Source organism: Vespula pensylvanica, chromosome 1, assembly GCF_014466175.1.
Source record: "Vespula pensylvanica isolate Volc-1 chromosome 1, ASM1446617v1, whole genome shotgun sequence".
Taxonomy (NCBI): Eukaryota; Metazoa; Arthropoda; class Insecta; order Hymenoptera; family Vespidae; genus Vespula; species Vespula pensylvanica.
The window spans coordinates 17,624,094-17,645,241 of NC_057685.1; the positions used below are offsets into that span (position 1 = coordinate 17,624,094).

The window sequence follows — 21,148 nt, forward strand, 5'->3', positions numbered from 1 at the left end:
CGTCGCTGGTGTTCCCTCGACGGCCTTACACGAGGCCGGGAAATCGAATAAACTAATTATATCGTTGTTTCTGTTCCATCATATTTATCTCTTGTTTTGCTGTTGTAATCTTTTTACTGGTATCTTTTTTCTTGATTCATTTTTTTTCTAACTTTTATTATTATTATTATTGTTATTATAATAATAATTATAATTATCATCATCAGTAAAATTTTCTCTCCGACGTGATCATCATCATTGTCATCATCGACAACGACGACAACATCGAGAAGGAGCAACGATCGATAGTCCGGAACGAAGGCTTTATCTCTGTCTCTCTTTCTCTCTCTCTCTCTCTCTCTCTGTCTCTCTCTCTCTCTCTCTCTCTCTCTTTCTCTTTCTATCTTTCTATCTTTCTCCAATCGATCGTTTAGATCTGTCCTTGGTGAGCTTGGTGCGTGATCGAGACACTCCTTTCCATTACGATCAAATCTCTCAACTGAACTGGACGATTCACGGTCAACGGCAGTTTTGCGCCTGCGGAGGCGGAAGTCGGTAACAGCGATGACAGTTCGCGTGACATCGACGATAAACTTGTAATCGTCACGGGGAAGAAAACTAACGTCCGTTTGGAACGTTCATTCATAAGTTTCCCCAGGGCTTGTACGCTGGTGCATCCTAAAAAGAAGAAACGTTTCTCTCATTCGTGTAAACCCGTTGACGGGAGGAAGTAATACTTTTTAGTCACGGAGGTATGAGAGAGAGACAGAGAATAAAGATTTACAAGCTTCACGGGACGAAAGATAATAAAGAAAGAAAATAGAAAAGGAAAGAAAGAAAGAAAGAAGGTAAAAAGACAAAAAGGAAAGGATCGAGAGAGAATTATCGAGAAATTTAGAAATGCAGAAAGGAAACATTGACGATGGGAAATGTATGGAAAAATTAATGGAACCGTAGTTTCCAAATTAGAAAAGAGAATAGAGAGAAGAAGGATTGATCTGTGAGACTGTGAGAAAAGGAAAGCAGACAGGCTGGAGGAAACGAAGGAAAGAGTTAAGAGGGAGGAAAGATCGAGGAGCCAGGCTAAGGCTGGGAACAGGGAGGCTCGCGAAAAAAAAGAGAGCGTGAATAGAAAGAGAGATCGGGAGAATAGTCGAGGAATGCCGTGGATAAAGTGTTTGGGTGGCGCAGGCGGCAAAGCCAGGAGGGGCAAGCCACTGAGCGTCAGTCAGCCTATACACCTGCTCGTCAAGGTAAGATTCTTTCGCTAACTTTTTCTTCTTCTTTCCTTTTTTTTTTGTTTTTTTTTTTCTTCCTTTTCTTCCTTCTGTTTCTTTCTTTTCGTCTCCTTCCTAATGTCGTTATAGATAATAATCTCTTGAAACAACTCTACGAGGAAAATCGTGACTCGACTCAACTCCTTTCAAACTACGAGACAACAAGAACACGTCCAAAACACTCTCAAGCAAACCCTCTTTCTCGCTTCATACTTTATCGGATCCAAAACACATGGCCGGCTTATGACTCTTTGCAATCTTAAACTTTTTTGCTCGACCACTCTACCAAGTTCGATTTTGTAGAACCAAATCAAGATTCCTTCGAAAGAGTGCTTCTTCTAATGTATCTTGGTTGAACATTCCGGATAGGATATATAAAATATAAAGTAAATATTTAAGCGATATTAAAAATTTTGTCCGATAGAATATAATAGGTTTAAGTAAAAAGAAAGTAATTTTACTTTTATGAATATTTCCTATTATAACTCTCTCTCTCTCTCTCTCTCTCTCTCTCTCTCTCTCTCTCTCTCTCTCTCTCTCTCTCTCTCTCTCTCTCTTTCTCTCTCTCTCTTTTATCTACGATGGAGAGAGAAAGAAGATGAATGATTCGTTTCTCCGTCGAGCTTTTTCCTATAATAACTAACCGTTAATTTAAATTATCTATTAATCTAAATCTCGTCCGTTCGGTAGATAATATCGTAGTTAAATTCAGTAGGGTGTTTATTTTACATTAATGGATGTCTCACGGCGGTTAGTTATCACGGTTTCAAATTTTACGAAAACCTTTATTTGTTTCTTTTTTTTTCTTTTTTCCGTCAAGTTGAAATCAAGTTTGTTAAAGATCCGTGAGTCGGATGAGGAAGATGAAACCCGTTTGAGAGGAATCATCTATCTAATAAAGCACACGTGCGAGAGTCGAGAAGAGAAACGATAACGGAAAACAAAAAAGAGGGAAAGTGGAAAGATTTAAAAGAGATGAAGGGAAAAGGATCGAAAGGGTAGAAAAGGGTTCGTTATATTAGCTCTGAGTTCTTTTCAAAGCAAGGAATGCCATAAAATTCGAAGAAGATAGGAAATCTTTTGAAGGGATGACGTAGAGGCGCCATGGTGGCCCAGCGTTTGGTCAAATTTATTAATCCCATGGCGTGGTATTTCTCTTCGCTTGTATTATCACACGGTTAATCGTGTAATTCATCGATCTTGAAATATTACAGCCGACCAATTAAAATGATAATAATACATGTAACGCTTTTACTTGTTCGTTATGATCCTATTAAGATCGCCTCTCAATAAAATCGTTAAATCTATTTTTTCGATTGTACCGTAACAAAGTAAGAGAGGGAGAGAGAGAGAGAGAGAGAGAGAGAGAGAGAGAGAGAGATATGAAAATCGTACAACTCTAACAACGTACGTCCCTGTATTTGACATATTTCATTCGATTCGAGTATGAAATCGACATTACACCACGTGTTTTAAAAGTTATGATTTAAAACAATAATAATAATAATAATAATAATAAAAGGAAAAAATATGAAATATCGTGAGTAAAAATTACGTATGTATGTATGCATCAATACATACATGTACGTTCGTACATATTCGATTCGCAAAAACGTCGAAGGACAGGAAACGGCCGACGTTGATGAAAGTTCGATCGAAGGTAGCGATCCTGTCGGACGATAACGAAACGCTCGAGAATAAGAAAGAAAATTTACGATTTCAGGATGTATTTTAAATCGATGATAAAAAGAAAAAAGAAAAGAAACCGTTTCGAGATCAATCGAAAGCGATGCAAAAGTACGAGCATTATGCGAATAGCGTAAGACATACATATGCGTAATCTCAAAGGCAAAAAGGGGAAAGAAAGAAGGGATGGAGCAAGCGTAAAGGGAGAGGCAGGGACGTGATAGGGGAGGGCGGAACGGGGAGAAGAGAGATCGTTGTAAGAACTAAGCGATAAGAAAAACGGACGTTTAAAGTGGTCGGTAATTAAATAATAGCGCGGTTGCGTTTACCGCCCGTGGCGGTGGTCTGCCGTAGAGATTTCATTAAAACGACGCTTAAAACGCGATACGATATTCCACGAAATGAATACGATCTCGTCTGCGGAATAGGTGTATTCACATAGTTGGTAACATTTCTTTTTTACATGAAACCGAACATAAACTCCAAACGAAAATTACAAATGAATTAGTTGGCCCGGTAGATTTTATTCACATCCACCTACTACTTTTATTTTACATGACGTAGCAGAGATAATAGACAAAAGATAATTAGAGTTAACATTGTTTTTCATCTCCCGATAGAATGCGTCTATTCATTGTTAACGTAGGTATTATAATATTTTATATTTCATGGATTTTTGATAACCAAGCTGTTTTCTTTTCTTTTTCTACTTTCTTCTGTTTTTCGTTTTGCTTCGTGAACTTTCTCTTCGATAAATATATCATGCTTAGTTCGGCAAAAATTATTATATAGACGATAATTCATGAATGCTCGCTCGCGTAAATTTGATTTATCTAAGGGTATTATCAAAAATAGAAATTTAATGATCGTAAGGAATTTGTTAAAATATCGAACGAATAAAAATTTAGATGGAATCGATGATAAGTTTCTTAGTTACGTATATTTTCGAACGTTTAATCGAGCGAACGATTTAAACGAGGGTTCGATTCCAGTCGCGTTTCGCCCGAAGAAATTCGATGAAAACGTCTTTGTGGTAAGAAAAGTGGCTCGTGCAAAAGTTGCTTTAAGCGGATACGATATCGTACTTACTTGCTTTCCCGTAACACAGATTACTTGTTGTACGTGTCGACGTTCGTGAGCTCGCTTATGGTAGTACACGTTCTCTGTTATTATAACCGTACTATTATCGGTACACCTGTGTACGATACTTGCTGTTAGTGTACATCATTCGCGTATGTAGTTACATGTGTTACTCACTCCTATATAATATAATAAATAAAAAGGATCCTACAATTAAATTAGCTTTTCTGCCGTCGAGCCAAAAATGTTTTTTGTTTACCAAGAACACGACGGAAAACAAATAAAAAAAAAAGTTTGGATACTCTTTGGTGCGATCGAGTCAATTCAATCGAACGACCATGCCATTTTCGATAATAGTTTCCACGAAAGATGTAAGCACTTTCTCTCTGATTGCACCATATACCGGACAAATTAATCAGAGGAAATTACGGAATTACCGAGCTCGAACGATCTCCATTTTCGATACTCGCTTCAATAACGTTAAAAGTGAACGGCAACGAATTATCGCTGAATGATAATAATCTATATATCGCGATGAATGTAAGGGTTCATTTCAAATATCGTATTATTATCGTGGTGTAATCGTTTAATAAAAAATTCAAAATTTTACAAAAACCGATCATTATCTCGAATACGAAATTACATTATTTTGATGATCTGTCCTGTGTTATTATTTTAAAATATATTAATAATTTGATGCCACTGCAAAATTTAATAATTAAATTTTAATACATTATATAAATTTATTATACAATATAAATATATATATATATATCGTTCTAGAGATTATCGACCTATCCTAATTCAGAAAGGATAATCTCGAAATATCCTAGAAGGATAACATCGATAACGTTGATTTAACCGAGCAATCGATTTTGGTCTATCGCCTACGATCTCTCGAGGTCGGACTTAGGAAGACTTTCCACGAATCCCTCTCTTGAACGAATGAATATTATTCGAAGGGATAGGCTTTTGATATAAGTCCGACAAACTTGATTATCCTTTTTCAAAAAGGTTACTCGTTTTATGATACGTCTTTAACCGGTCTACGAGATTACGAAATGTTTCTTTTTTCTTCGAATACCGAATTATAGCTATATCCACCCGCATTTTATTCTCACTACACTATCGTAAATTATTATTTTCAAAAAAAGAAAAAGAAAAGAAAAAAGAGATATATAAAAAAGAATAATAAAAAAAAAAAGGAAAAAAAGCACCGTACGTTTTGAGAGAACACAATAAAGATAGAGAATGAAAGAAAGAAAGAAATGTGAGAATCAACTTCCACCGTGTGACAAAAGTATCTGAGGTGCAAGAAAGAATATAATAAAAGAAGTATGTGAAGAACAAACGGTATAAGTTATTGAGCAAAGTTAGAAGCAAACGTTCCGCAAGCGTGTTAGTTCAACACGGAATAGTGTGACAACTTCTAACGTTTCGGTCAATATTCAAACTAACTTCAAGTCCGATGACCGTTTCTAATCTGAGAAGCTACGATATAGAAGAGAATATTCTTACCCGTTCGTGTAAACTCTCGTAGAAAAGAAAAGTAAAGAGAAGAAAAGAAGAAATAAGAAAGAAAGAAAAAAAAAAAGAAAGTATTAACTTTCCAATGAAATTATCTAGAATTAGAAATGTGTTTTTTTTTTTTTATTTTTCGAAACGATCAAATCGAATATAACGATATTAAAAGGTGCCAGACAATTATCCCGATAAACTCATTTTTACCCTATTTTTGGCAAGCTCAGAGACGCCTACGTCGCACCAAACGGGTAATTTTTGCTTTGAGGGAGACGGTGACTGTGTGTCATTCCAGAAAGAGAAAAAAAGAGAGATAGAGAAAGAGAGAGAGAGAGAGGGGGGGGGAGACCGCGATAAAAATAACGTTCTTTCGTTTTTCGTCTGGCACACGAATAACATCCTCTCGACGCTTGCCAATCATTGTCTACACACGAGCTAACCGTAAAAAGATTTGCTTTGTGTCGCGAATATATAACGTATGTTTCCAGATAAATCATAAATTATTTTTTTTCCTTTTATCTCGAATGAATTAAGATACGATTCCATTAAAAAAATAAAAAAGAAAAGAAAAAAGGAAAAAATATCTCATCTCATTTGTTGCAAGACAATAACGTCGCCATGCTGTCACTGAAAGAATAGAAATGAAGAGACTCCAAACTCAGAAGGGGAAAAAAGAAAAATAGACGTTGAGAAGACGTATCGTTGAAGTAAAAAATTTGAGTAGGAAACTGTGTCGATGTCCGGAGAAAGAAAAAAGAAGAAAGTAAAGAAAAAAGAAAAAAAAAGGAAGAAATAAATAAAAAAATAAAAAAGAGGGAAAGATCTGAAGGTTCTCTTAATTACGGACGCGCGAGACGACGCGACGCGACGGCGAGCAATTAAAAGTTCTTCAATTAGGGCGCGCTTCTTGGCGTTTACTCTTTTTCGCAGTTTTCTAACACCGATACTTCGTCCTTAGGAAGGCGAGCCATACATCATCTATTAGCATAACGATAATCGCTGGTAATAAACCGTGCAACCGGTCGTATTATATATGTACATATACATGTATAAATAGATACATTCTATGTCACAATATACGTCATCGATATTCGCTTATTCTATTCTCTTCTAAATCTCCGAGATGAATTGTTCAATTGTTCGTCTTGTAAGTTACGATCGAATGAATGTTAAAACTACGAAAATATATTTCTTCTCCTTCCACTTCTTCTTCTTCTCCTTCTTCGTCTTCTTCTTCTTCTTCTTCTTCTTCTTCTTCTTTTTCTTATTCTAAATCGTGTATACAAACGTAGCATTAAAATATGCTTTCCTCGTAAAATATCATCGATTTCACATTCCTCGACGTTATTCGATAAAATATAGCGCAAATAGACGACAGCCAGGAGGAGAGCGCGTTTTCGCGAGAGAGTATAATATAAACGAAATACATCTATGATAAATTCCACGATCGTCTTTGACATTTCTCAGTAAGAATCTTCTCAAAGGATTTCTCAGTGAAGCATTCGATACGTTACTTATACGTAAAAGGAAAACGCGAATTACTCTTCGTCTTCGATCAGAGAAATATTCGTCTCGTCGTTCATTGTTTCGAATGATCGATGGACCACCGCCATCATCTTCTGGAAGATACTTTTGAAAAAATATCTAAGAGTATGTATATACGAGCCTACTAACTTAACATACCGTGCGGCACACACACATACATACATATATGTATATGCGAATGAATTCGCGAAGAACAAATCTCGTGACGCGCTAGAGCGAGAACGCGATGCGCGAGTGAACATGCTTGTAATATGATAATTCGCAGAGGTTCGCACAATGGCCTTTGCGATATCGGAAAAATGTTTCGTGTTAAGAATTTCTAACGTTCACTCACCTCACGTTTTATTTCAAAGAATTTTACTTCGACTCTTCGTTCGTCGATATGAGAAAGGGAACAATTTGTGTATCTACTTATATAATATTTATCGTTATGCCTTCGAGCATTGTTTCTTAGTGAAATCGAATACTATGAGATTAACGAGAATTGCCATAAGGGATTAATGGGTGAAATCTGTGTGATCTATCGTTCGTTATCCAACACGATCGAATCGATCTTTTACTTAGTTATGTACTTATCTTCTCTATCCTTCCGTTAATCTTTTGGATCAAATTCTCACTCTCTCTCTCTCTCTCTATCTTTCTGTATCTTTCTCTCTTTTTCTATCTTTTTCTCTTATTCTATTTTAAATGGCAAGATTTTCAAGAATATTAATTTTATGGGATAAATTTCCAAGTATCTACTTTTCCAAATACGAAAGTAACGAAAATAACGACGCCGGAGAAAAATTTTTTTTAAATGTAGGTGAGACGAACGCAAAAGTATCCTCGACGTCGAGAGAGCATAATGACGGACGAACGAACAAGAATGAGAGGAGAAAACACAGAGGATAACGAAGTGAATGGTACTAGAAATTCATTGATGTTCGTGATTCTGAAGGTTCTATATTAAAACAATTGTCCGAGAAATTCGATAATCACAATTCTTAACAGCATAAATAATATTTATTTTTCCAATCAATTTATACGAAAGAAAATTTATCAAAATATTATCTAACAAATTTTAACGATATAATAGCTATGCACATCATAATCTTTCGAAAGTTATTTAAAAATAGCGTTCGAAGATAAAGAAAAAAAGAAAAAATAAATAAATAAAAAAATTAGTTAGTCTTTAGTCGTCTATGATTAAAGTATAAATAACATTTATTTTCAACAAATTGAAAACAAAATCTATTAAAATATTATTTAACAAATTCAACGAGTATCTCTCGAATTTTATCTTTCGAAATTATATAAAAATAGAATTCAAAAGATGAAAAGAAGATAGATAAAAAAAAATGAGTTAGCCTTTAATCGTGTATAACACAAAATCGAAGAGTAAAGACGCGTTAAAGAGGCACGATACCGAAGCGAGGAACGCGGTCTACCGTATATAAGAGGGTGAAAGGTGAAGATCAGTTAAGGGTGATATAGTGAAGGCGTTTAGTTAAATCGATCAGATAGGACTTTGCATGGGGTACGATGGTAGCACACTCGCGCCACCGTACTCGCGCGCGTCCGGCACACTGTCTTTCTCTGAATTATGAGCAACATCCGTTCGCTTGGAGAACTTCTTCCTTGTGAATTCTCGTTCGCTCGTTCGTTCGTTCCTTTCCGTCGACTTCCATATTCGAACGTTCGATCATTTTCCATCGTTCCGATTTGAACTGATAAATGCTAATTCAAAGGATATGATATATGTGGGATAATTACAAAAAAAAGAAGAAAAACAAAAAAGGACATTTAGTTAAAGAAGAGAAAAAAAGAAAAAAAAAATACAAAGAAAAAGTTCGAATTTAAGGATTAACGGAAAGAAATGTCTAATTGGTCGTGCACTTAGGCCACTCAAGAATCATCAATCTTTTAGCTTAAAGCAATAGATAAAAACGTTTTACAGGTCGAAAGTATCTTTAAAACGATGAAAAAGCTGTTAGAATTACGAGATGCTCTTAGTCCACCCACGATTTATAGTACGATTAGAATTTTCCTATCGGAAACTAATAGCACCGAAGGAACCACGAGAAAAAGTAATAAATGCGGCAATCGATTATTAACATTTTTCGTCGTGATTAAAAATAAATGATGATAAATAAATCACGTTGATCTATATGGGAGAAGATATTCTCGGGATATCTCATAGGTAAGTAGGTATATCAAAGATAAGAAAAAGGAAAAAGAGAGAGAAAAAAGTATCGGCGAATCTTTCTGTGAAAGTTACTGCGGCTTCGCGTAAAGTCGGAAAGGAGAACGGAATTCGATCGTACGGATAAATGCATAAACACTCTTCGGCTTCCTGTTTGGACCATTAGCTCCGACATGGGCCGTGCAATCGAATCGAAGGATCAAACGGTACGTAATGGTCGCGTGCTGACTTATACGGCAGACCAATCGTATTCCCACGAAAATCAAGATTACAGGCCGAGAACAAAAGTTGTTATTTTGATAAAACGAAATTTATTCCGAAATAATCTCATTAAAAAAAAAAAAATATTTATTAGCTGTGCGTTCCTCTTTTTCTTTTTTCTTTTTTTTTTTTCTTTTACTTTTTCCCTTTCCGTAATCGCAATAGTATTTATTGAGAAATCAAGCATAAATAACGAGGATTTTAGCTCGTTCGTTTTAACGAGCGTAACAACGAGTTTCTATTATAAACGAACGATACAGTCGATTCGTAAAATGAGCGGACACACTATATCGGTGGGAAGGACAGGGGAGGAGGGTATGTGGATGTATATGTATATGTATGACATGCGATCGTTGGCCCATATCCTGCCGACTGGTGAACTCTCGGAACATTCCACGTCCTTTGGAATACCAAACGATATGTAGAACACCGGGCGTAGGTATTTCCACACGAGTTAGGAATAATAAGATTTCCTAGCGTTTCCAACCGCATGATTATACTCTTTATTCAAGTACGTATCGTTAATGAATATGGAAACGAACACCGGAGAACGAGTTAAAACGTTTATACGTTGGAAAGATTCTTCTACAACTAGCAACCTGTAATTCGATAGTTAATATCTCGTAATGTTGCTTAGTACGTGAGAAAGATTATGTTAAATGTCGAATGAAAAGTAGAAACAAAAATGAAAAAAGTGAAATTTTTGTCACGTTTCGTTTTGCTAAGCGTCTGAAATGAGAGGAGAAAAAAGTAAAATTATCTAACTTAAAAATTAAATGAAAAATTAGAAAATTAAAAATTATTATTACGTTTCGACGGATTTAGAAACAAAAGTGTCAGAATAGAAATTTTATACGAATACCTACGTGCGATGTAAATGTGTACGTACATACAAAACTCAAGGTGATATCGTCAAAACGTAATGTTTCTATAATATTTTCCTTTGTGAGTAAACAAAGAAAAGATCCATGAAATTTCCACGAAATAGTATTCCCAACAAAAATAATCGAGCTCCGAATTACGTGCCTTTCTTTACATTGAAGGTGCCCGAGGCAGCATCATCGTTATTTCTACGCGTTATTTCGACGGGCGACAACTCCCTCGAGGCTGGCTAGACGACTAATATCCGTACTGGCGAAACTCTCCATCTCCTTCCTTTCGTCCTTCATTCTCTTCTCTTCTCTCTCTCTCTCTCTCTCTCTCTCTCTCTCTCTCTCTCTCTCTCTCTTTCATTCCTTTGCTTTCCTTTCCCAACTATCCGTTATTATGCACACGTCAGGAAGCTTTCGAGCAGCCCTCTTTGTATTTCGTAGTAACAACAACATCGTCCATGTTTTATCTCTCTTCTTTTATCATCTACTTTATCTCTTTCTCTTTCTCCCTCTGTATGTTTCCAAAAAAGAAAGAGAAAAAAGAAAATAACAGAAACAGAAATAAACTGAATGGAAATCGTTACGCAGACGATCAAAACTTTGTCCTTACGCTTCCAAAGAGAAGTTAAGTTAAGGAAGTGAGAGAAACGAAACGCGCAGTAACGACCTCGTTGCTCATGCAAACGCGACCAAATTCAACGGGTGTAATTTTCGAATCTGTTTAATTGCCGTAACCGTTCGCGGAAGCACAGGCCCAACTCGCATGACTTCGACCAGCTTTATGCACGTTCGTTCGGGCCAAACGTTCGTTTGTGCGCGTGCCTTTCTCGGTGATTATCGCGACTCGTCCCTTTTCATACGAGCGACTCTGATTAAAAGCAGATTCGTCGGGAATACTTTTCCAACGTACACCCCTTTCCCTATCCCTTCTCACCAACTACCTTGCCAAGAAGTAAACTTTTATTCAAGGATCGTAAAAATAGAACGAGATGAATACCAAGTCAGAGATTTTTAATATACATCGCGATGATTATGTTCTTTTTTTTATATATATATATATGTATGTATGTATAAATGTGTCAGCGATTTATTCTATCGTGATAAGTCACTTTGCATTTATTATCGCGATCGCTCGTGCGATAGTTCGGAATTAAAAAATTTCTTTTCCTGCAGAATCGTCGTCTCTTTTCAATCTTTTTAATTTTTGTAACGTCGTTGAAGTTGCTTATAAAATAGTTTGAACGAAAGTTTTTATAAAATCGGAATTTGTTCCGTTTGAAAATCATTGAATTTTTACGAAAGATTATGGTATTTACGTAGATCTTTGGATCTACGTAGTTAAAGATGAGAAGAGAAAGATAGGAGAAAAGAATTGTTCGGTTGAGATTCTAAATCATTTAAGATTTCGATGGGTCCAAAGTACGGAATAAAAGTGTCGTGTCCAATCGCCCTTGAAGGACCATCGAAATAAAACAAACGTCCTGGAGTGGCCCCCAAAGGAATAAAATTCTTATGGGGCATAACAACGTACAAATATTTGCTCATCGTAAATTACATACTCGTACGATGAGACCAGGTCATATTCCTGATAACGCGCTGACAAACATGTCCGGACGTAGATAAACACACGAAGGTAAACACGAACGAATAATCGTAGAATTTGTACTTTTTTCACGTATCTTTTAGAAATTCGTATTTTTGCTGAAAAAATAAGAAGAGAGAGAGAGGGGGGGGGGCGAGAAAACAAAACTGAATTTTTCTCGTATTATCACGTCAAACAGCGATAATAAAACCTAAAATACTACGCATATATGTACCAATAAATATGTATTTGCGAATGAAATCGATTAAAACTTTAACTCCGTTCGAAGTTCAACGTAACAATCGAATTATTAAGCACGAATCGGAGTTAAATAAAATATATCTTCACCTACCAATAAACTATCGTAACTTATCTCCCGTAGATTATTCTGAAATAATCCACTTTCGAACGATCCTACATTTCGATTTCCGCGTTATATGCCCCTATAAACTTTACTTAAATAAAATTTACTAACATATAGCCAAGACATAAATCGTCGATTTAAATTCAACAGGATGTAAAGATCGCAAGTGAATGTCGTTATACTACTAGCGCGAACTTTCTATTTTCTCCTATTTTGTTAGATTCATTCGTCGTTCTGTTAATCTGCCTCGAATAGAAATTCCGGTATCGTTAAGTATCAAGTAAGAAGCAAGTTCAAGAGAGATTCGAATCGGTTTCTGTCACACGAGTAAAGAAGAACTTCATGGGAGTAAAAGGTAAGAGAAGAGGGAAGAAAGGAACAACGAATAGAAGGAGAAGAGAACCGATATTATACCAACGTAAGATCTACCACGGTAAAACGCATTAGAGCAGGTCGGGCACGTTTTACTTCTATCTCTTTCTTCTCTCTCTCTCCCTCTCTCTCCCTCTTTTATTTCCTTCTTCGTTTTGTTAGCTCGATGCCCTTGAATACTCACGACCTTTGATAGAATACACATAGAAAGATTCCAAGGTTCTCTCCGTAGGGGCGCATCAAGGGCCCTACGAAGAAGCTAGACGAAAAATCTCAACCGGTTTCTTCGGGTAACGTTTTATTGAGACATAGGTTAGTGTGCCCGATGTTTATTGATGCTTAACATCAAGTAAGAGTTTAAAAATTATGGATCTTTCTTATCCTCAGATGTTGAAGGTAATAAATACAAATCGGAAAGATGGAGACACACGTATATTATACTATGGATGAGTGTTATGATGGCCTAAGGGTTTTTGAATGTTAGGCTAATATGATGTCTTACAGCGGGAGCACGTTCGTAGGTTATTAAAGAAGAAGGAAAAAAGAAAAAGAAGAAAAAAAGGAAAAAGAAAAGAAGAAGAAAGAAAAAAGAAAAAGGACGAGATCCACCGTAGCAAGATTTCACGTATATATTTCTCAACTATGGTTCTCTAGAAACGAAACTCGTTCGTACGTGTTATTTTATTCAAAGAAATAAAAGGTCCACGGAAAATAAGCATCGAAGAAAGAAAATTCTTTATGGGGAGAAGGGAATTAAGATAGGTAGTTACTTATCAACGGGAACATTCACCGAGCACGTAGAAAAAGATTCTTCTTAGCAAAGTCAAAGGATTAAATCAAAGAAACTTGTCGTATGGTACATTTCTTATGCAAGCCGCGAGGATTTCAAGAAACGCGGGAGAAGTTAATTCAAGGCAGTTGGTCGTCTTTGTCGTCTTTGTCATCTTTGTCGTCGTCGTCGTCGTCGTCGTCGTCGTCGTCGTCGTCGTCTTACGGAGCATGTGGTACCTTAAGATGTTTCGACTTAATCTTCCTCAAGCTTTTCAACGGAAATGTTACTTTAGAAATAGGAAAATACGACGAAGAGGAAAAAAATTAGCAAAATCCGGCTTTTAATCTTATATAACCGAACGATAGAAAATGAAAAAAATGAATTTTTAATATCATCCATTGAATAAACGAAATAAATTCACATCGAATTTTCTTTTTTCTTTTCTTTTCTTTTTTTTTTTTTTTGATTCGAAGAAAAGCATAAAAGAAATTTTATAGATATCAAGCAACGACGCGTTAACGCGCAAAAATGGAGCGACGCAAATGGAAGATAGGGAAACGGTAAAGCTCAGAATTGAATTTCCTTGAACGCAGGTGCTAAAGCAAACGAGAGATGATCCTGACGATGGTTTACGAGTATTCGTGAGAATGCCTCTGTGCCGAGAGAGACCATACCTCCTTGCTACTGCTATACCGCCTATCTATGAGGGAAAGAGATATGCTGGATAATCGTCTCTCTTGCTGCTAGTCTCTTGCAACACGAATGAAAAAGGGACTCACACCGCACTCCAAAACACGGTCCTATTATTCCACACGTGCGAACATTTCGCGGGAACAATGGTCCCCTCGTTATTAAGGGTTTTCATCTTTCTCTCTTTCTCTTTCTCTCTTATTCTCTCATTCTCTCTTTCTGTTTCACACACACTCTTTCTCTCTGGTGAAACACGAGTGTTAGAACTACGTCCGCCAGTGTTATTCCAACGGTTTCTTGGAACGGTCCCTTTTTCGTTTGTCGGCAAAAGTAAGAAGTCGTGAAAGTTCCCGGCGGCGCAGGTCGGGTCCGACCCGACCCGACCCTACTCCGAACAACGAGAATTCGTCGGCCCACAGCTTTCGGCTCTCTCTCTCTCTCTCTCTCTCTCTCTCTCTCCCCCTTTTAGCTGCTTTTCTCATTGTCTCAATTCGTCCAACCGCAGGAAAAATTTTCTTTCCCCCTAATTGGACCGACGTTCAGTCCGCGTGAAAAGTCCAAAGTTGGCTCGGATTTCTCGACTGCTAATATCCGTTCCTTTTGTCTTTCCGATGGTTTCGAACTACGTCAATGGGTTCTTTCTGCTTTTCTTTTTTTTTTTGAGATTAAAAAAGAAAAAAAAAGGGAAAAGGAGAATAATTACTTTCTACATAGAGACAGGGATCTCTAGCTCGAGGTTGTTGTAATTTTCAACACGTTCAACCGTCATACCGCAAAGTAAACTTTCATTATTCAAATTCAAATCGAAGGTAGCTGAATAAAAGAATGAAAGAAAAAAAACAAATAAAAAAGAGAAAAGCAAAGAAAATAAAATCTCTCTCTCTCTTTCTTTCTCTCTCTATACCATTAAATATAAATATTTGAATGAAAACGATGCCCCTCGATCTATACTTATGACTTATGGAACGGTGAACGTGTTAAATAGACATTTAATACCCAGACCTCACGCTTTTCTGAGAGAAAGAGAGAGAGAGAGAGAAGATATGAAAAAAGAAAAAGAAAAAAGGAAAAAAAGAAGTGAAACGAAAACGAATAAATCGAAGTAGAAGTTGAGCTCTCAGAGCGTTCGAGAAAATAAAGAGAATGGAAGGAACGGATCTGGGTGGGTGGATGCACCCACGCGATTCCATGAACGTTCATGCCGTAAAACGCAGTCGGGAAAAAGGATGGGGTCGTCTAAAGAGAGGAAGAAAGATAGAGAGAGAGAGAGAGACAGAAAGAGAGAGAGAGAGAGGGGAGGAGAGAAAGAGAAAGAAAGAAAGAAAACGGAGAATAGTTACGATAGGAGCAGATAGAGAGTACATGTATGGGATAGAATGAGAAAGAACGATGCAACTGGCGTCGTAAGGACAGAGGAGGACGAAGCCAAGCTAGGACGAAGCTAGGACGAGGCCACCCGTGGAAACGCGTTTTACATAATCGCTTCGCTAAGAAGACCGACCGATGGCTCTCTTTCACGAACCGGATCCATATATCCAAGAATTTCTCGAAGGGAAGCACAAGTACGAAGAATCCGTACAATAGCCTCCGTGACTAGCTCAAAGCTATGTATTTCTCCAAGTGAGAGTGGCCCTTCGATCTCTCTCGATGCATCGAGAGATCCGCCATTCTATCGATACGACGCCACGCCTTTAATCGCACCTTACATCGAGAACTAGCGTCCATTTGAATCGTCGTGAGCTTAGTCGTGTCGTCTAAATTCTTGGCGTCTTCTCTCTATTGCCTCCTACGCATTGGAAACAAGAGAAAGAGAGAGAGAGAGAGAGAGAGAGAGAGAGAGAGGGGGGGAGGGAGATTGAACGGAAGCCTGCGTAATACGAGTCGAGATTTCTTACCTCTTAACTAACGTAGATACTTCAAACTATTCCTTTGGGACTTAACGACTTGTCTCGTTAAAGTTAAATAATTGGACGGATGAAAAGTTATTACTTTTACACGATATCGATATATCCTATCGTTTGGTTAAACTATATTATTATCCTTCAGTTAATATTAACATAGTTATAATCATTTCTAAACGATCGTAGATATTTATTAATTCTACGAAATCGGGATGGTATCTGCTGAAAGTCCAAATCTTTAAATATAGCTATGTATATATATATATATATATATATATATATATATATATATATATTCGAGAAAGGACAAAGAAATAGCCGAAAGATAATCGAGGACATTGGAGATGTTCGGGCAAACCCAAACGAGATCCTGACCTCCCAGGAAGATAAATCGTCGTGGGATCTTCATGGCTGCTGCCGTTCCTCGTGTTCCTGCCTTCGAGGCTTCACAAGACTTACATCTCCCTTTCTTCTATCTATCTTTTTCTTTCCCTCAAAGACTCCTCTTCGATTCCTTCGCAAGTTAATCTCTACTCCTCACCTTTACCACCTGTCTCCTTGCTTCCTGAAATCTCGAATTACGCATTAAAACATTTCGGAGCTACGTTTACTCGCTTGTCAAAAAGAAGGAACAAAAAATTGTATATCTCCGTCTCTCTTTTTCCTCTTCTCTCTCTCTCTCTCTCTCTCTCTCTCTCTCTCTCTCTCTACCCCTCCCTCTCTGTTTGTCTGTCTGTCTGTCTGTCTCTGTCTCTCTTTCTCTTTATCTCTCTCTTCCTCTTTCTTTCTCTCCCTTTCGACTTCCTTAGGTCAAGTTAAATCTTGGTAGGATACGAGTACCCTCTTGGACCGCTCAAGAGGGTCAAGATTAATGTGGCATTTCAAGAAGCGTGACCTCTCTCGAGGCGTGTCAAAACATTTGAACCGTTTTCCCAGTAGTGGAATCCTTTATCGTTAACACTTGTATATAGATCCGGAACATTTAGTTAAATCGTCAAGACGATCCATCGATTTAATATAAATGATTCGTATTGAATTAAAAAACAAAAAGAAACGAGAAAGAAAAAAGAAAGAGGAAACGAACGAACAAAAATTTGTAGAAGAAAAAGGATTAAAAAAAATTTTTGTATAACGTTATTCGCTCGTTTAGAAAGTTATTACGTTTTATAATTAGTATTCCATATAGAAGAACATTCGAGATTTATCGACACCACATGCCCGGCACTTTGGAGTAGACGAAAGCGGTGCTCTTCAAAGAACGACACTCTAACGACCGTCGAGGAAGGCGTGTGTGCGCGTGGGATCACCAAGAGATTCGTTCGTCGCGGATTCCACGGTAGCCATTCGTAACACGAAGCACGAAATTCAAACGATTAATCCTCTCGACGACGAAACCTCTCGCCAGCCAAGAAACAAGCTCATCCAATGTGTGCGTCATCGATGCTCTCGAAACGGAATCTTGAGAATCACCTTTTAATCTTGGCATGTTCTCTCGAAATTACGTAATACAAGTCAACGAACTCTATTTTTTTATATATATGTGTATATATATATATGTGTATGTATATATGTATATATAAATATATATTTACGTATATGTATACATCGAATATCTATTTGACGCGATCAAATTTAAGAGTCTGAGAGTAATCCGTTATTATGAGCATCCCTGGCGAGGTTAAAGGCTGCCATTGATGAGAATTCTTTTCTAAAAACGGAGTCATCGAGATAACGATATAAATTAAGTGTACATGGATTTATCTCTCCGACCATACCGAAGTGAATATGAAAGATTGAACTTCAACGGTATAGACGATTATTAATAAAAAAACAAAATGCAGAGAGACAAAAAAAAGAGAGAAAAAAAAGGAAAAAAAAAATGAGAGAGAAAAAAAACGACAACGAAGGAGAAAAATAATTTGCGACATCGAAGTAAGTAAACATATTATCGCATTCATCTTGTAGAAACGTAGTATACCTTACACGTATATATATATATAGTATATGTATATATATATAGAAGATCGAACGAGGAAAAACAAGAAAGTTGCAGCCATGATGACACGATGTCTAGTGACGCGAACGGAAATTCAACAGAAAAAGATTGAGAAAGAAAGAAAGAAAGAAAGAATGATAGAAAAAGAGAGAAAGGGAGAAAGAAAATGGAGAGAACAAAGAAGTACGAGTGGAATGCGAAATACATGGACGACTCGGCTCGCAATTCTTGAATTCCATGGCGATCGTGGGCGATATGAATCGAAGAATCGTTCCTTCTTTTTGAAATATACGTCCGTCTCTCTCTCTCTCTCTCTTTCTCTCAGTTTCTTCCTCTCTCTAGTTCTCACTGTCGCACGTAAACACATAATTTACATGATCAAGCTCTTTGAAAACATCTCAGAGAAATATCCGTTCGTTTCTTCGATAACGCATCGAGGAGATATAAATAACGAAAAAAGAAAATAAGAAAAGAAAGACAAGAAAGAAAAGCAACGCATTTGTATTTTATAATTTTTTAATATTTCGTGAAATAATAATTAATATCTGAAAAGTCATAGGTGTTTTTAATTGAGGAGTAGAATCGTGATAAGAGAGATTACTTCTGTAAACGCTAAAGAGCGACGACTTGAACGTTCTTATCCGTGCTTAACTTCTCCTTGCTAAGTCTTTCGATCGCAAGGACGGTAACGTAGCAAACAGGTTTCTCTCTCTCTCTCTGTCTCTCTCTGTCTCTCTCTCTCTCTCTCTCTCTCTCTCTCTCTCTGTTTCTATCTGATCACAGGCGATAATTAGTTCCGACTTTAATTCCACGTAATTCGTGTTCTGATTCTTGCGTCGACAAAAAGATAACCGACCGAGAAGAGAAGAGAAGAGAAGAAAGAGAGAGAGAGAGAGAGAGATTAAGAGAGAGAGAAAGAGAGAGAGAGAGCTGATCTTCGGACACGAGAGTCTTCGAGGCGATTACATAACTTCGCGTGCATCGCGTTTGCACGCGTGCGAAGAACAGATTACAGAGAACGGACGAAAGAAATTGAGATCTCTATGGAAATGTTACTTTTAACATTCGCTCATTTTCCTTTTCATGAGACAGAAAGGAAAAAAGAGAGAGAGAGAGAGAGATTCTATTGACCTATAAAACGAACGATCTATTTAAATACGGTCACAGATAAAAACTTTGATGAAACTTTTTTCTAAAAAAGTTAATCTCTTGAAACACTTTCGTGATATACTTGCATTATTATATTATTATTATTATTACTATTACTATTACTATTATTATTATTATTATTATTATTATTATTATTATTATTATTATTATTATTATTATTATTATTATTATACAGATTAATAGATAAGTTCGTTAAAAACTTTTATCGAGGAAAAACGATGGGCGAAGTTCAAACTAAACGAAACTTCGACTTAATTAAGCTAGAAATTTGTTTAACGATTAATCGACCGACCGGTAGAAAATCAAACTTCCTCCGATCGTTTTATATACTTACCTATTTAGGTACTTACATACGTTCATACATATATGAATACATACATACATACATACATAAATACATACATATAGACAACATACTCAAGCTATTTTCTTTAGATTCAATAGCGTTCGACGAGCTATACATGTACTTACATGTATATACAACCACAATGGTTTCATTACGTTGTCCCAAAGGATACAACAAGCAGATAAAGAATACTGAGAGAAAGAGAAAGAGAAAGAGAGAGAGAGAGAGAGAGAGAAGGGTTTTCGCCGATACACGGATACGATTTTCCGAGCGAGCAACGTCGTTTCCCAGTGCTCCTCGTTGCATTCCGATTCCTCCCGATTCGTGGCTGGATTCCAGTGGTAATACCTCGAAGAACCACCACGAAGAGGTTTCTCTCCATGACCAGTCGGCCCGATAGGCATGCACATACGTATGAGCTTGGTTCACAATGGCCGTTCGAACTTTTGAAGCGTTCTCCCTACTATTCCTACTCTTCCTCTCTCTTCTCCTACTACTCTTCCTCATCCTCATCCTCTTCTTCCTCATCGAGTTGAATTTAAAATTGAAATCACGGTCCTACTCTTTTCCCTCTTCGAGTTTCATATATGCTTCCCTCCTCTCTCTCTTTCTCTTTTTCTCTATTTTTTTCTCTCTTTTTTTTTTTGAATCTTTTCCCTTGCAGACCTCAACGACTCGTATAATCTTGATTATCGGCGCGAATAATGCGACTTTTCTCTCTCTCTCTCCTTCTTTCTCGTTTTCTCTCTCCTTCTCCCTCTATCTCTTTCTTCTTTTCCTTCTATTTTTTTTTATTTTCTTTTTCTATCATTTCCTCTACTACATCGCCCTTTTCTTTCTCTTTCTCTTTCTCTTTCTCATAAGCACGCGCACGTCGCATGAATTTGCATGAGTTAAATCCGTCTGGCACTTGTCCAGGACGAATTTCCAAGCTTCGCGGACAACTCTCTCTTCCTCTCTCTCTCTCTCTCTCTCTCTCTCTCTCTCTTTCTCTCTTTCTCTCTCTCTCCCTTTCTCTTCCTTCTCTCTTCCTTCTCTCTCTCTCTCTCTCTCTCTCTCTCTCTCTCTCTGTCTGTCTCTTCTCTCTCTCTCTCTCTCTCTCTCTCTCTCTCTCTTTCACTACGTGAACGAGAGACTCACTCATTCATCGATCCAGACGGCACACGAACGGAACGTAGCGTGTTTATGTTGCGGTAGACGGATGCCCGAATGTTTACATTGGACCGAAGTTTTTGGAGCCGAAGAGGAAATCTATGCAAATGTCCTAACCCTCCTCCAAACGTAGATGTTAGTCTAACTAGTAACATTTACTTTGATTAACATTTTCACGTTAAATTGGAATGAAATAATTTCAATTTCCTACAATACTCGAATTATTCTAAATAGAGATGAAATACGTTAGGAAGAAAAATTTTCTTCTTCCTTTTACTATCATATGTACGTTATAAATTGTCCGAAAAATTGACGCGATAAACGTTAAGTTTCAAAAGAAAAAATAAGTTTCAGAAAATTTTTCAAACTATTCGATTTGTTAAAATACTCGATACTTTTC

The 21,148-nt window shown here is 37.0% G+C and overlaps 1 protein-coding gene across 6 annotated transcripts in view; it reads left to right on the forward strand.

The window, feature by feature from the left end:
* Positions 1-356: 356 nt before the first annotated feature.
* Positions 357-21,148, forward strand: part of LOC122637151 (tensin-3) — a 155,995-nt gene continuing 135,203 nt past the window's right edge. For 3 of the 6 annotated variants that reach the window (XM_043829110.1, XM_043829128.1, XM_043829119.1), the window contains exon 1: positions 357-1,232. In XM_043829110.1, coding sequence (XP_043685045.1) covers positions 1,140-1,232 — 93 coding nt within the window. In that variant the 5' untranslated portion in view covers positions 357-1,139. The remainder of the gene's footprint in view (positions 1,233-21,148) is intronic. The other 3 variants (XM_043829153.1, XM_043829199.1, XM_043829191.1) reach the window with 3 other exon arrangements.